At 38.8% G+C, this 16500-nt stretch overlaps 1 protein-coding gene across 3 annotated transcripts in view; it reads left to right on the forward strand.

The window, feature by feature from the left end:
* The window catches only part of LOC128872383 (agrin-like), a 543175-nt gene that overhangs the window by 495209 nt on the left and 31466 nt on the right, over positions 1 to 16500 (forward strand). For all 3 annotated transcript variants that reach the window (XM_054115012.1, XM_054115013.1, XM_054115014.1), the window contains exons 9-12: positions 1178 to 1364; positions 9095 to 9192; positions 14626 to 14755; positions 15808 to 16041. In XM_054115012.1, the coding sequence (XP_053970987.1) occupies positions 1178 to 1364; positions 9095 to 9192; positions 14626 to 14755; positions 15808 to 16041 (649 nt within the window). The remainder of the gene's footprint in view (positions 1 to 1177; positions 1365 to 9094; positions 9193 to 14625; positions 14756 to 15807; positions 16042 to 16500) is intronic.

A 16500-nucleotide genomic window follows, 5' to 3' on the forward strand; every position in this document is an offset into this window, starting at 1 on the left:
CCTATGTTTACTAAAGCTTTATTTACTCAGTACAGTGTGTCCTATACACCATATAAATATTGAATGCTTTTTTTTGAACACCCTGTATAGGCTGATTCGTGTAACGCGTATACCTTGATTCATTTCTGAAGTATGCGATGATTTAAGACTTCTTCAACAAAAATTGCGTGAGTTTTTAAGTAGGATAGTTAAGTTAATCGAACGTAGACAATCGATATCTAGTTCTGCATATTTCAATACATCTAATTACTTTGGTGATGGTTATAGCAACACTTGTATTAATGATGATGTTTCTTGATCCTTTCATTTCGAGTAAGCAGAGCAACGCAATGACAGCCATGACCATACTTTTTTTTTTCAAAATGGATCGTACAAGATCATTCATATCACTTTTAATTTTATACATTTTCATAAAAAATGAATGATCTATATTCTTGAAATATAAATAAATACGTATACGAGACACTGAAAGAGAAATTTCTTCTAATTTTAAAGAAAAAGAATCCTAAAACTTGACAAGAAGACTAGCTTTAAACTAGAATACCTCTTTGAAAAATGAATGATGAATATCTTTGATCGTTCAAACGCGATACCGACCAACGTTCAGCCACCCCTCTCGAACGGGTATCTATAGCACCGATATTTACCACCGTCCCCCGAAAAGTCTCGTTTATATTTGAACCAGCCACGAATTATCCTCATCCTTCTCCACGACGACGTTGACCGGGCTTAATCGTAGCTCGTGCGCGATAGTCGTCGTGAAAAATGGTACGAACCGTCCCCGCCGCCGCGGCTAATGAAAAAACCGGAAGACTCGCGAGCGTGAAACGGCGCTACATTAAATTTCCGCGAATTAAAGTGCCCGCGTAAATGGCCGCGGCACGATAAAATATCGCGAACGATAGATTATCGGCTTTGGCGCGGTAGCTAGTGGGATATATTCCGGAGAAACCAAGCGACAAAGAGGCTACCTGTCGCCGATAGGTGATGGGCCCAGGTACGAACGAGCGACTGATCCACCGCGATTAATCAAACCCCTTTTCCACTGGATCTCGATAAAAGAAAGAAAATTAAAAAAAAAAGAAGAAAGAAGGACGCGACAGAGACTGTCAGCGTGTCCTTCCCGACGGATTTTCAGCGAAGGGAACAGTCGAATTGAAAGAGATTTCCTTTGCAGGTCTGCAAGTGGGGCGCGATCTGCGCGGAGACCAACGGCACGGCGATTTGCGAGTGTCCGTCCTGTCCAGCGGAATTTCAACCAGTTTGCGGCAACGACGGCATCAGCTACGGGAACGAGTGTAAGCTCCGCCTGGAGGGCTGTCAACATGAACGAGAGATCCGGGTGCTTTACCAGGGACAATGCAGTGAGTACCGATCCCCGAGCAGACAGTGAACCTTTAATTCTCTCGAGTTTTCATCCTCGACACACCCGTTCGCTCGATTCGGCTGTCTGGGTATACTCTTTTCCTTGACGGGTCCGTTCGACGCGCTCCAGGAAGCATCAGTGTATTTTAATTCTCTGTTTGCGCTGCACTCCGGTTACGCGGTTTCGATTTTACGAAAAATTCCTAACGATTTCACTACCTTAGTCTGGAAATAACGGCTTTTATAGGGGGAGGTATTTTTTTTTCTAATTTAAGTACGTGCGTAGTATTCAATGTGAGTATTTAGTTAGTAAATTGCATGTACATGAAGTGAAACTAAAATTATAATTTGATTTTAAATATGGATTATTAAAATTGACCCATTCAAATTTGAGCAATGAATTCGAAATACATTTTGCAGGACACTTATCGGTACTCGAATGAATTATTCTCGTCACTGATAATCTAGTAATAATTAATGACGATATAATGGTATAGCAAAATTGTGTTAATACTTGTTTGAAATATTTGCCATAAAATTTTTCCATTTAAATGTTACAATCATTTTAACACCTGTATAACCAAAAGAATATCACTTACCAATTCATAAGAATGGATCATTATAAATGACAATCGTTCAAACGTTTTTTATACTTGCAATTATAAATTTCACATAGTTTCATAAAATGTAATCGTGACACTTCTAACTGCAGCATCATCGTAAGAAGAAACAATTGATAACTCGTGCGCAATTTCGTTATCCCTTAATACGGTGGACGAAACAAAGAAAAGAGATTACTTCAAAAGTTCAATCTAAACAAGTCGCGAAAAAAGCACTGGCCAGATCGTTCACTTCCTTCTGATTCAATGTCTTCCTGAGCTTCTCAGTCGTCCTTTAGTTTCTACTATTTCTTCGTCCTTTTTCTTTTTTATATTATAAGAGGACGTCCATGCTGTCTGCACTGCGCAACTTCCTCTATTCAATTTACCTTCCACTTTGGTCGGCTATTTGCGCTCTCGGAATACCTGGCTAAATTTTAAAAACAAAAAAGAAACCTATCACCGATAAATTCCAATTGAATGCGATTGAGGATCTCGTTGAACTTCTGCCGAAGGACGAACGTGTATTTAGAAATAAAAGAAGGTCAAATGGCTCTGAATAAAGAAGTATATAGTTTAAATCGTTTCTGTCAATTATCACGATTGTGATAAATGAGTAATCGAATATAATTACTCTAAAATTTGTAATTAGATTAAATTACAGTTTCATTTCGATTGTTTTGCATCAATTACTATAATTTTCCTTCCTCTGAAAAAATTTCACACAGACTTAAATCAGAGTTGAAACTTATGCCTATTATTTTAGATAAGAATTCTTATATCTATTACCCACGTATTTAATTTGATTTTATAATACACAAACGTACTACAACTACTACAATTTTCCTTTCCCTGGAAAAATTGTATACAGACCTAAATCAAACTTCAAACTTATGTTTATTGTTCTAAATAAGAATTCTTGTAACTCCTCCCGCGTGTTTAATTTGATTTTCTAATTCACGAGCATCGTTTTTGAACATTTTTCCACAGGCGGGTGTAGCCCAGAAATCTTTCCGATAAACGAAACGATAGTTTGATACTTATCAGAAAATCGAATCGATCAATTCCGTTATCGAACGAGCAATCCCTGCCTTCTGGACTCCGACGAGACGCCAGCTCTAAACATTTGCTCTATTCTCACGTTCTTTCGTCCGAACGTTCATGGAAATCGGTCACGAATGGTCTAGCTGGACACGAAGTAAACGCACAACTCGACATTGGTGGCTCGCGATGGGTAGCTACTGTGTGACACATGGCATTGTTCATTTCCAACGCAAATTATTTCCGCACATTCGTGTACGTATCACCCGATGGCCTGCCTGTGCGAGCGCCTCTTCGATTCGGGTCACTCGTATGTCGGTTGCACTATTCGTTCAAACGAAACGGAACTCGTTACTACTTTCCCGAAGTGGATATTTATTCATCGTTGAATAAATAACAGCACTATTCAAACTGGGACAGTTTTCTTCCTATTTTATTTATTAAATTTTTGTTCGGAAAAAGACATTATAATATTGGTCATTTGATGTTTTTCTTTTCTACCGTAACCACCACTTTTGCACATTTGGCAACGTTATTTGTTTCAGTAATTTATCAGCTTAAAGATTTTTGAAGGGAAATTTTGGGTAATCGCAACGTAGTTGATAGCCCTATGAGAAATGTCAACGTCTAAACTTTTTGTTCATGGAAATGCCCAAACCTCCTTCACTCCTGGTTTCAAGTTTCAGTTCTCGAATCTATTCTTTCTCGAAAGTAATATTGAAAGTAATATCCCCGAATGTCCGACCTATGGTTATAATAATTCAATTTACTTATACACTTAGTTTAATTAAATTTTTGAATGAACTGTGCCACGTCTATCGAGAAACTTATCAAATAAACAGGTGCTTAAAAAACTTGATTCACTTGAATCCGTTTGCACGTTACTTTCCTCATAACATTTTGAACAGGGCATCGGATCCTTGATGAGAAATCGAACGGATTAAATTGATTCCTCGACAAAAAGTGGAACTAGTTAAATTTGACGGGGAGCTCTCAGCCGAGCAACCGAGCAAATTGAATTTTAAATTATTCAGAGGAATTAGACATGTTATTACCGCGACGCTAAATGCTGCATGATAAATTTGAACGATTCAAATATAACGGACGAAATAGAATATTCGATTACCACCAGTCCGCAGTGAATAATAAAAATAAAAATTTGACGAACAGGTATAGGTGTTACAAGTTATTTAAAATACGTAAATATATATAAAGTACATTAAATTGATTTTCTTTGATTACATTCGACAGAAACTAAATAAAGACTTACGAATATGTAATAGGTACAATGTTAACGAGCCTAAAGAAAACTAATAATTTGTTTCGAAAGTTTTAAGCTGATTTGGATTTCAGTTTCTGTCAACAAGTATTTGTAACAAGAATCTGCTCGTTATTTCTTCTCGAAAATGAGAAAGGTGTTAGCATCACTTTGATCATGTATTCTTTATAAAGTTATGAAAACGTTAATGTTATTATGTTTATTATTTACTGTTTTCTTTCGCTGTTTCATTTTGCTGAAAATATTTGTTAACAGCAATTTTCGACTGACTCTCGGTTAAAATGGGGTCCATTACGATATATCTTCGCGAGGAATTCGTTGATTGAATATCGATCGACCAGAGGCACAATTAGAGGAAACTGGCCGAGTAAATAATTAAGAAAACTTTATTATCGAGATGGGGTTGAAAGGAAGAAGTTAGAGGATGATCGATTCCGTTCGGTTAGATTCATTATATCAAGAAGAGATTGAAATTGTTACGTTGATTTGATCATCTCCAACGATGAAATTTTTTACCAAATCAAAGGAGATGCCCGTGACTCGATGCACTTTCATGTAATTTCCATACAATGCACGTGACTCTTTGACTCCACCACCCTTTCGATATCATAATCGTATTTGCATGTTGATGGACAATGGAACCTTTGTGCCTTAAGAATTCCTCATTAGTAGGATTTGCATCTTTATTGAAAAATCCTTTACCCGAGTAATAATGCAACCGGAAAGGGAGGAGGAAGGGGAAAAGGTAGGTCACCAACAACTCCTTAAACGGTGAATTTCATTAAAACGATCCGCTGCCGATCAATCATTGGTAAAAAATTGTATCCACGTCAAAAAGAAAGTGGCAACGAATGAGTCGTACAGACACCTTTTTCTGAGACACGATAACACCGGATTTCCGGCTAGGTGTTGATTATTGTTGACGAAAGCACACACAATAGGGGTGAAGCAAAAATTCGAAGCTGTACGCAAGACCTGGTTACAATGTGGTTTAGCAAAATATAAGTAAATTACATTACTTTAGATACACTTGTCCAATAGTTTTTTGTAAGAAAATTGTTTAATGTCACGTTTTTAATCCATTCGCTACCAGGAAAATTTAAAGCGTTTTGCCTTGTACGCCAAGATTTAATACAAATGAGTAATTCTCCTTTATTATCACGAAAGACAAAACAAACTTCAGTTGTGGCCATGAGATTTTATTTTATTATTTTACGACATTCACTATTTTCTACTAATCTTCGTGTACCTTCGTGTACTATAATGCACTCTAGGTCTGAAGGGGTTAAGAAGCTCTGCGTTACGTTAAGATAGCGACATACAGCTACAAGTTGTTATTAACCCAATTTCGAATTAAGCCATCGAATATTGCTGCAGACAATTCTGATAGGAGTAACGTCTATAAAGTACACAATCCCGAAACGTAGTTAAGCCGAAGTTACGGTACCAAAGATCAGCCTCTTGCCTTTCCAGCGACCCTTGATAAACGTCCCAAGTAGAGCTGCCGAAAAGACCGAATATTCAAGCGGCTTTCAAGCCGAGTCAAACCGGGACCCGATTTCCGAGCCGAGTCGAGTACTTGAAAAAACCAAGTAGCTTGAAAGATTCAAGCTACCCGAAAGAAACCAAGTAACTTGAATTTTTCAAGCTACCTCAATAGAATCGAGCGATTCGAAAAAACCAAGCGACCCGAAAGAACCGGGCAACTTGAATGATTTCAAGCTTTTCCGAGTACACGTGTTAGTCCGCCGCCGGGCAACAATGGTATCAGATAAAGGACGTAGCAAACTAGACCCAAAAAAGGTCGACCATCATTTTCCGTATTTCTTATCGGATCTTAACGGATGTATTACCAATCGATTCCTTATGTTATCCCGATGAAAATGGTACCAGACACGATACGATTCGGATTATTTAGAAGGAAATTATACGGAAAAAATGATTTGCACGCTTTTTGTCTATCTTTGTTAAAAATAGTCCGATTTACATAGTGTTTAGTAGCGTTTTCAGCAGGAAAACGTAAGGAATCCATCAGTGTTACTCCCGTAATAATACGATGCATATGAAGTGAAATCGGGTGATTACTGAAAGCCATAAACCAAGGGTGGAACCATCCAAAGCGCACGTGTGCCGATTTTAACCCACGACGGACCTCAAACGGTCCGAATAATAAAATGTGAAATGTTTGTCATGATATGTTCACTTTTTATTGTGTTTTATAAAAGTTAAAGAAACAAATTGCACTACTGAATTCCTGATGTTATACTGACAAAAATGGTACCAAACACGATATAATATCGATTAATTTTAATTATTCGTGTAATGTAAATTCTACATATCACGCTGTTACACGGCAGAAAAATCTTAAATTAATCGATATTATATCGTGTCTGGTACCATTTTCATCGGGATAACATAAGGAATCGATTGGTAATACATCCGTTAAGATCCGATAAGAAATACGGAAAATGATGGTCGACCTTCTTTGGGTCTAGTTTGCTACGTCCTTTTTATGATACCATTGTTGCCCGGCGGCGGACTAACATGTGTACTCGGAAAAGCTTGAAACCATTCGAGTTGTCCGGTTCTTTCGGGCCGCTTGATTTTTTCGGACCGCTCGATTCTATTCGAGTAGCTTGAAAAATTCAAGTTACTTGGTTTCTTTCGGGTAGCTTGAATCTTTCAAGCTACTTGGTTTTTTCAAGTACTCGACTCGGCTCGTGACTTCGAGCCGAGTCCAACTCGGCTTGATTTTTTCGGGTACTTGAACAGCCCTACTCCCAACGTGCCTAGGTCGAGCCAAACGCTCTAAGAAATTCATCGTGGGGGTGCTGAATTCTCCAGTCCAAGATAATTTGCATGGTTTAAAATCGCGTGAAACTTCTGAAACGTACTGCCTGGATTCGGTTCCATGCATATCACAGCTCAGGCGACTTCGCCCCTCGGCGAAATTGTATGAGTTGTTACCCCGCGACATGCACGTTGCATATGCATGCAGCTTCATCCCTCCCGCGCCACCCTCCGACAACCCACGGATTCGACTTTGTGTGTACCGATCGCAGGCACCAGGATTCTCGCCCCGCGGAAAGCCAGAAGCTACTCACCCCTTCTGCCTCGTTCCTAGCCTCGTCTTCCTCCTCTGGCCTGCGAATGCTTGTTACCCTCGACTGTAGTAGCGTCATCGACACGTCGCCGAAGAGAGAGAGAGAGAGAGTAAATCCACGCCCCTTCTCTCGGGTTTCAATGAATTCTAAAGATAACTTCTCGACTGCAAATCCTACTTCAATGCCAACCATCCTCCGTCTATCCGACGTTTTCTCCGTTCCTCTCATCCAGTTCTTGTTGCTAACCATTTCCGTCTTTGTCTGCGCCCATCTTCCGCCTCTCCGACTCCCTTGGTTCCCAGCCTCGATCCTGGATCCGGTGCCACCCTCCCCGTTTGGAAGGGTAGATAATTGCTCTCGAAACGGATGCAGTTATGCAAATACCAAGCGGGAATCTTTATTAATGCCAACTTGAACGTCGGCTAGAAAGCGAACGGGACCGCAACAGGGCGCAGGGGCGGTCGCTTTGACGGGGAGTCGATTCTGGAATCGTGCAAGTATCGGATCATCTCGTGAGTAATGAAAGCTTTCGGAGAAATCGACGATAAAAACGAAAAATATGCTTTCCTTGTAGGGGACGATTCTGATAATTCGGTCAGACTATAACTCTATTAGAAATGAAGATTAAATAAAATCGAGACAGCTTTGGATAGTTTGATAATCTCCCTCATTCTATAATAAAAATTATCTCCCAAGTGTGTTGATGTATCGAAAGTGCATTGATCAATAAAAATTAATTGAATAATAAGTATATCTCCTACAAAAAATTCAAAGGAGAGAGTTTTTAATTAATACCTCGTAATTCATCCTATGTACTTAAAATGACATTTACTTTACGTTAAATCAAATTGTTTTGTCACTATTCAAATTATTCGTACAAGAGTGTCATCAAACTTTATCCTTGTTTATGAAAAAAATATTCTACTACAAACAAATCTAATTTCCTTGATTTTCTATAAAATACAGTCGCGAATGTGTTGAAAATAGAAAACAAATGCGAACAAGATTTGACAAAATGAAAATTTAATATGTAACGTCTAGCGTGCCAGTGGAATCTCATTGCGTGATAAAATTGATAGGTGTGGTATTCAATTGCCATCGCTATTCTAAGCTGTTCCGTGAGCTTAAAAAGGTAACAAGGCACTGTTTTATGGGATGACCTGATAACACCCGAATGCCACCCGAAACAGTTCGCCCCTATCGGGGTGAGTTAGCACGCGGGTCGAGGCGTGCGAGATATCGGGTTGGATCTACGATTTCGAGCGGCCTTCTTAGACTCGATGACGAACAGCCAGCCGCGCCAGTCTTTTTGCCTTCGTGGGCAATTACGGGGTGATAGATTGTCTGGAGATCGCGTTATCCGGGACACGGGCCGTTTGATCTTCTTCCTAAAACCGAACGTGCGAGCCACTCGCAAGTTAAGACTCTATGAACGATTAGATTTGCTAATTCTATTAGCCTGATGCATATAAAATTTCATTTATACAAATGGAAGTTTAATCACGCCTAATATTTTTAAAACGTCGTATATTTAATCAAAATAATGTTCAGGCGATTGTACCCATTTTCCTCGACGATTAACTCTTTGACCAAGAGTGAGACTCGTGGTAAGGAATTTTCATGGGGAGCATCATCCCAATAGTGACACCAATACTCGAACTTGACAATGATCGTTTGATGGTAATCCTTTCCTTGTTTGTTTCCAGATGGCTGCGAGAATAAGAAGTGTGACTACTATGCCAAATGCGAGAGCGACAGTGCTGGGGAAGCCAAGTGTGTTTGTCCTAGTAAATGCGAAAGTTCTGTAAGTAAAATTCTTCGTGAACTTTGTAATTATTGTTTGTCAACCTTGAAAATAATTTATAATTTTAGTATACATTATACTATAATATAAGCACAACAGACTACAACATAAACAGAAAACGTAAAATATAATTTTATTCGTAACTTCCAAGTTCCGACCGCAATATCATCCGTTGAAAAATGTCTTAAGGTATGCGAAATGATCGTCGTTAAACGTAATCAGCCATCAAACCTACCAATCTCTCAGGCTTCACGTGCTTGTGGCCAATCGTTGCGTTAAGCCTCGCTCGCTAACGGGGTTGAAGTAAAATATTCATATGATGATGGATGTACCGTCGCCTGTAAATATGTACACGCCAGAGCTAGAATGCCCTCCTCGTGCACGATGTTTCGCATTTCCGCTCTGCTACGCGATGTTACACGACCGCGTAATGAACCGTTCGTTTCACTCTCACTGATCGCTCGCGCAAAGGATATACCTTTGGGGAGGAGGCTTTCATAATATCAGCCTCTAGATGATAACGCGAGACATCTACCTGGAATTTTCAGGTCATTCGATTCAGACATTAAACGAAATTGCAATCGCGGGAAGAAGGTACAGACGAAGGGTTGTTGTTTAGAATAAAACAGGGACCAAGCTCTGATTTATGTCTTATTTACTCTACAAATGAAATTCGGATAAATTATACAAATTTTGAATTCGACAGGCAAGAATGTAACGAAAATTTTGCATAATAGAAGGTGAATCAGCATAGAAGACATGAGACCAAAGTTAAAGAAACATTAACCCCGATCAAAGGGTTAATAGAGTACATATCGATTGGAAGCCGAAAAATATATCGTAGTTCAAGTTTGAAGTCAACAGTTGGGATGTACGAATACTTTTATTTATCATATTAAACTGTCGAAATATTAAAGTGCTCGTACATGCCAATCTGCAAATGGAAAAGTTTCTTAGCAAACAGGCACAGGCAATCTTAATATTCAAAGTCTTCGTAGCGCGGATCGTTGCTTTTAAACGGAGCTCGTCGATTCCCTTTCTCGCTCGCGATCCAGCCAATATCGCGTGATTCGCTCACTGGGGAGTCAAACGGAGTCGATACTCGTGCAAATCCCAAGAGCGCTGAGAAACTTACACGCGTGCCCAGAAGGGTGATGGGGGAACAAAGAAAGAAAAAGGGAAAAGCGCGACGTTATCGCGAGTAATCCGCAACGGTTCCCTCGAAGCCCGTGAAATAAAACTTCCGGCGAGCGAAAATATTCGTTGGGAATGGAGAGCACGTCAAGGCCCTCCGAGAGATATCGTTATCCCAGCCAGAGACTCCGAGACCAGTCGAGACACGCGGTGGGTTCGAAGATTCACAGATTCGTGGAACGTCCTGCTGACAAAACCACGAACAATTCCGAGTTCCTGCCACACGATGTGGATCGTTTGGCGGAACTGTCGTAGAGGCATGCTTCTTTTTCCAAAAGGGGATCGAAAACGTGGTTGGACGATGCTTAGGAGGAGACGGTACTACTGACCAGGGACCTGTTCAAAGTGAAACGACCATGATGTTAGGGAGACGATTATGGAGCAAGGTCGAGACGAAAACCATCCGTTGGAATGACTTTCTGAGATAGCACTTGCTATTGTCGCATGAAACTTGGACTAGATGATCATAACGAGTTACCTTTCTTACGACCAGTTTCAAGATAATGATTTTCTGCAGTTGAAGTACTTGACGAAAACTTTTGAAATTTTTGTACATTTATTTATACAGAATGAGTCTTATAACGTGACGATCTCAAATAAGTCGTAAGGTATTTGTTGTACGACAAAATGTTCCAAACAAAAGTTGCATGGTATCTAGGGGGACATACAGTGCTGTAATCTGTTTTTCATTGCCTTACTTTTTTATTGAGATATTAGGGTTACATTCAGTTTTTTAAATGGAATGTTTAATATTTTTTTTCGAATTCGGATAAATCATCAAATTTTGCGCGAAAAAGTATTACATAAAGTGGGACTTCAAATGAAAAATTACTGAGATATTTATAAAAGAAATTTCTGTTTTGCGTAAAAAAGAATTACATGAAGTGGGACTTCAAATGAAAAATTACTGAGATATTTATAAAAGAAGTTTATGGGCAATAGCTGCTAAGGTTGAAGTACGACATCCTTCATTATTCACAACTTTGTGATACCTTTTTAACCGACTTCGAAAAAGAGGACGTTACTCAATTCAACATGTATATTTTTTTTTTTACGTTTCTGTACATTAAAATTGTTATGTTCTTTGAGTGTTCGACTGAGCCCTAAGAAGGTAGAATGCGATGGCTGATTTCAATCAGGATACTTAGCTTGGTACAAGATCTTAGCTCTTATAGCATTTTCTTCACATGCACCATAAACAAATTATCATAACGTTGTTTCACTGTTTCTGAACATCGTAATAAAAATGTAGCACCTTTCTCAATACGACTTTAACGCTTACCGAGATACTAAATAGACATTTCGTGTTAATGATTATTAATATCTAACAGGGAACTTGTTTACAGATATGACCTACCGACGTGAATAAAGTCGTGCTAAGAATCACGTTGACTAAGCGTATTTCCTAATAGAAGATTATTAATTTGAAGATATCTCAGTAATTATTCATTTCAAGTCCCACTTCATGTAATACTTTTTCGCGAAAAATTTTGTGATTTATCCGAATTCGAAAAAAAATATTAGACATTCCATTTAAAAAAGTGAAGGTGACCCTAATATCTCAATAAAAAAGTAAGTTAATAAAAAACAGATTACATCACTGTATGTCCCCCTAGATACCATGCAACTTTTGTTTGAAACATTTTGTCGTACAACGAATACCTTACCATTTATTTGAGGTCGTCACGTTATAAGACTCACCCTATATATGCATATACAAGATTCTATTAAATTTGCAAATGGCCTGGTCAATTTGTTTCGAAGTTGCAATATTCTTTGTCATCTCCAGACTAATGCAAAATAATCTTGTTCTACATGTCCTATTCAATAAACAAGGACAAGCAATCATAATATTCAAAGTTTTCAAAGTCTTTGCAGTGTAGAACTGAAACAGTTATTACCTAATTTTCATTAAATATATTTAAAAATTGCTCTTTATTCCAGTGCCTGGGTTTCATTATTTTCCTTTTAATGTGAACATTGTTCAACGTTTTCAAACTTTATACCATGTGCATACTTGACTATGTTTCTTAAAGAAGGCACACAAAAAAAGAATGATATAACGATAAATAAAAGCTTCTCTATTTGGGCGAATGAATACTCATCAAAAGAGCAATAAATTTATTGAAATTATCGAGTCGAAACTAAATTCCCTTCATTTTCCGTTGTAGCCTGCGATGATGGCCGAACAGGAAACGAATTATTGCAGACTGATTGCGATGCATCAGCGTAATTCTCAGTATTAGATCGTCGAGTGTTCCTCGGTTTCCCGTCTTAAACGCGAAATTACATTTTTCTCGAATGAACGCACAATGTTCCCGCGAATTTTACGCGTCAGCATTTGGGAACGAAAGGACTCTTTCGACGAAAGACGAGACGAAAAGGACCTAGTCGAAAGAGATGAGGGTTGGAGGAATTGTTTGAACTGCAAACGAGGAATATCGGCCACGTCCCTGCCACCCTTATATTCCTGCGCATCCCTTCCGTAATTGTCTCGTAAATTACAATAAGAAGGGAGGAAATGCGTATCGAGTCATGAAGAGGAAATAATATCGATCGACTGTCAATATTATCTTTTACTAGCGGAGCGATGAAATACTGAAGTAACAAATAAAACATCTCATGTTTTGCTGTTTGAAATTTATGCTCACGAAGAAAGAAATTTTTATATATCCTTATATCTGTTAGCTGAAATAACTAAAAATTAATTTCTGACAATAGTTACATTAGTCATTAATAATATTTCTTCAAGCAATGACCGAAGTTTGAAAATAAGAAGATTTTCAATCTTAATAAAATGTAAAAAAAGCTAGTATGTCTTATGTCTTTAATATTTAAGTTTAATGATAACTAAACATACATCTATTTCAATTCATTGGTCAATAATAACGAAAGGATATTCATATACATTGTCGATCTTCCATTCGTTGGTATAATGTAAGTCGTCTACGAATATTTGAATATATCAAAGTGCTACCACACATAAAAAAGAGAAATTTGCATGTCTCGAATACGAGCAGCTCTTAACGAATGGAATGTTTCGTCCCACATATCTACGAGTCGATTAAGCGTAAAAATAGCCTCTGATACCCAACGAAAAAATCAATTTACGATTGAGTTAGGTAACGATAAATCGTTTCAGTTCGGCAAATAATTTTCGTTCCTAGAGCTGGCCACCGCAAACGCGTCCACTGCATCGTTCGATATACCGGATACGAGCGTACTTCGCTGCACCAGACTTCATATCCATTATCCTCCATTTCAGAGACAGCAACGCCACAAATACCTCAGCCTCGAATTTCAATTACATCCGACGAGGTCTCCGTTCCGTCCATCGTTCCACGCGCATTTACAAACGCGCGAACGCGTGTCTCTTCCCTAGTGTTCAGCGAAATGTAATCACGTAATCAGTAATCGTGATTAATTCTTAACGAAGAATCGATGGCGATGGTTAAAGATTAATGAGTAATCAGAAATCGAAAGAAATCCGTAAATGAAAGATACAAAAGTAATCACTACAAAATGTATGTTGAGTAGAGAGTCAGAGTCTCGAGTTCATAGTCTACGAGTTCGTATCTCAGAGTGCAAAAGTCTCAGGTCACTATGAAACAAAGGTGATGTAGGTACATATATATATGTTATCGCGCTTTATTCAGTCAGTCCTAAGTATTCGTACTCTCTATGTCCACTGAAGAAATTTGTCTAAATTAAATGATGGATACGAGGTTTCCAATTAAATATCTCGTTATAAATATGTACGTGAATAAAGATTCGCAGTCTAATCTCGAAGTAATAACCGTCCAACTCAGCCCTACGCGTCACAACATAGTGAAAACGCTCGGGGCAGAACGGTGGCCAACGCGTTCATGAAACGCGTGTAATAAGCAAACAACGGCGGTGCTGGATACAGGGACGGGCTAATTAAGTTTTGCTCTTTCGTGTATTATTTTCTCGCCCCAGTGCCCGGCTCATCCTACGGTGTCGGGATGCCCAGCGTACGTCAGGATCACGCCCTTGCTGCGCCTTGCCACGCGCAACAAGTGCGAGACGCGTGCAAGCCTGCGATTTTTTGCTATTTCTCGTCGCAATCCTCCCTTAAATATCGCTCAAACTATTTGAATATTTTGCGTATATACGAATACCATAAATAAATTGGAAGATGCGAATATTATTAGTTCTTTAGAATCTTTCAATTTCTTGGAGTTGTCATGAAAACAAAGCTTGTTTTCCTCGTTTCAGGAAAAAGAATTTGAGGAACCGGAGAAGGTATGCGGCTCAAACGGAAAAACTTATGCTAATGAATGTTTGTTGAAGGCCGCATCTTGTAAATCTCAGACTGAGATCACTGTCAGCTTCATAGGTGACTGTGGTAAGAATTTTACTTACTAATTCAACTCGTTCTTTGTGCTGTTTTTACTAAGGGCAAATCAATCCTATCCAGATTCATATTTTATCATTAACTCACCATCGAAATAAAATTTTTAGTTCCTCGGTGAAAAGCCCAGTCGCTCATATACAGGGTGTCCCAGCCTAAGTGACACAGAGCTCTAACTCCAAAACTATCGGCCGAATGCAAAATTTCAAATATGGAAATTGCATGGTAAAATGAGGCTCATGTTTCAGCGAGAAGGAATTTTTGTTAACTTTGTTATTTAACGAGATATGATGGTTAAGTTTCGTTTTTCAAATGGAACTACATATATAGTCTTTTGTTATACCATGCGATAGTACTTTTCAAGACGAATTCATTCAGCTTTAACGTATTTACCCGATTTTTAGTAGTTTTCAAGCTATAACGCTTCAAAGTTTGCTAATTTTCAAGGAAAAAACTCGGTTTGGCCCCGGGCGGTCCCATTGAGGCAATAAGCACCATGCGGTTCTTGAAATCGATACGGAGGAAAATGGGAAGAATCCCAATATTCTGGGCCTAGAATCCCAAACGAAACCCTCCGTATCGATTTCAAGAACCGGATGGTGCTTACCGCATCAATGGGACCGCCCGGGGCCGAATCGAGTTTTTTCCTTGAAAATGAGCAAACTTTGAAGCGTTATAGTTTGAAAACTACTAAAAATCGGGTAAATACGTTAAAGCTGAATGAATTCGTCTTGAAAAGTACTATCGCGTGGTATAACAAAAGACTATATATGTAGTTCCATTCGAAAAACGAAACTTGACCATCGTATCTCGTTAAATAACAAAGTTAACAAAAATTCCTTCTCGCTGAAACATGAGCCCGCATCATACCATGCAATTTCTATATTTGAAATTTTGCATATGGCCGATAGTTTTGGAATTAGAGCTCTGTATCACTTAGGCTGGAGCACCCTGTACATATGAGTGACATGGCGATGAATATGTCGAGGAGTCCTCCAAGAAACTATCGCGAAACCGCAAAGAAAAGATGAAAAATCCTGTTTCAGAACTTTGCGCGCGTGTGAAATGCGAGCACGGCGCATACTGCAGGGCTGGTGAGTGCGTGTGTCCAGAAGAGTGTCCCAAGAGCGACGGCGAACCCGTATGCGGCAGCGATGCCAAGACGTATCCGTCAGAGTGCGAACTGCAGAAGGCGGCCTGCGACAAGGATCCAAAATTGCCAGTCCTGCGCGTGATATTTTACGGCGACTGCGGCGAGCGATTTGCTGTAGCAGCTTTGAGTACGTTCTTGACCTCTTTAAGGAAACCAATGGGATCGATCAACGGAAAATTTTCACGAATAAGTGGAATTATTACACCCAACTGGGAATTAGAACAATATTTTTTTAAGATGTCTTCCCGGTGTGACGCTTTCAAAAATTCAATTTTTTCATTTTTGCATTTTATAATTGAATATATTTAAAAACGAACTGTTAACATTTTGGGAGGTTATTCGAATTATTTTTGTTTTTAGAACCGATCTAATGTGATGGATGTCGTAGTGGAATCGAGGAGGTTTTATTTACGATAACCACACTCATAAATTTTCATAAACTATTTGAATTTTTTGTCTCAGACATACCGTCTTCAATATAACTTGATAGCCATGAAGATACAAGGAGATATTTTAACTTGAATACAAATCAATAAATAAATTGTATAAAGCTCGAACAAAAATATCTTTGTACTCTTTCTGTGTA

The sequence above is a fragment of the Hylaeus volcanicus genome, chromosome 2 (genome assembly GCF_026283585.1).
Source record: "Hylaeus volcanicus isolate JK05 chromosome 2, UHH_iyHylVolc1.0_haploid, whole genome shotgun sequence".
In the NCBI taxonomy this organism is placed as follows: domain Eukaryota; kingdom Metazoa; phylum Arthropoda; class Insecta; order Hymenoptera; family Colletidae; genus Hylaeus; species Hylaeus volcanicus.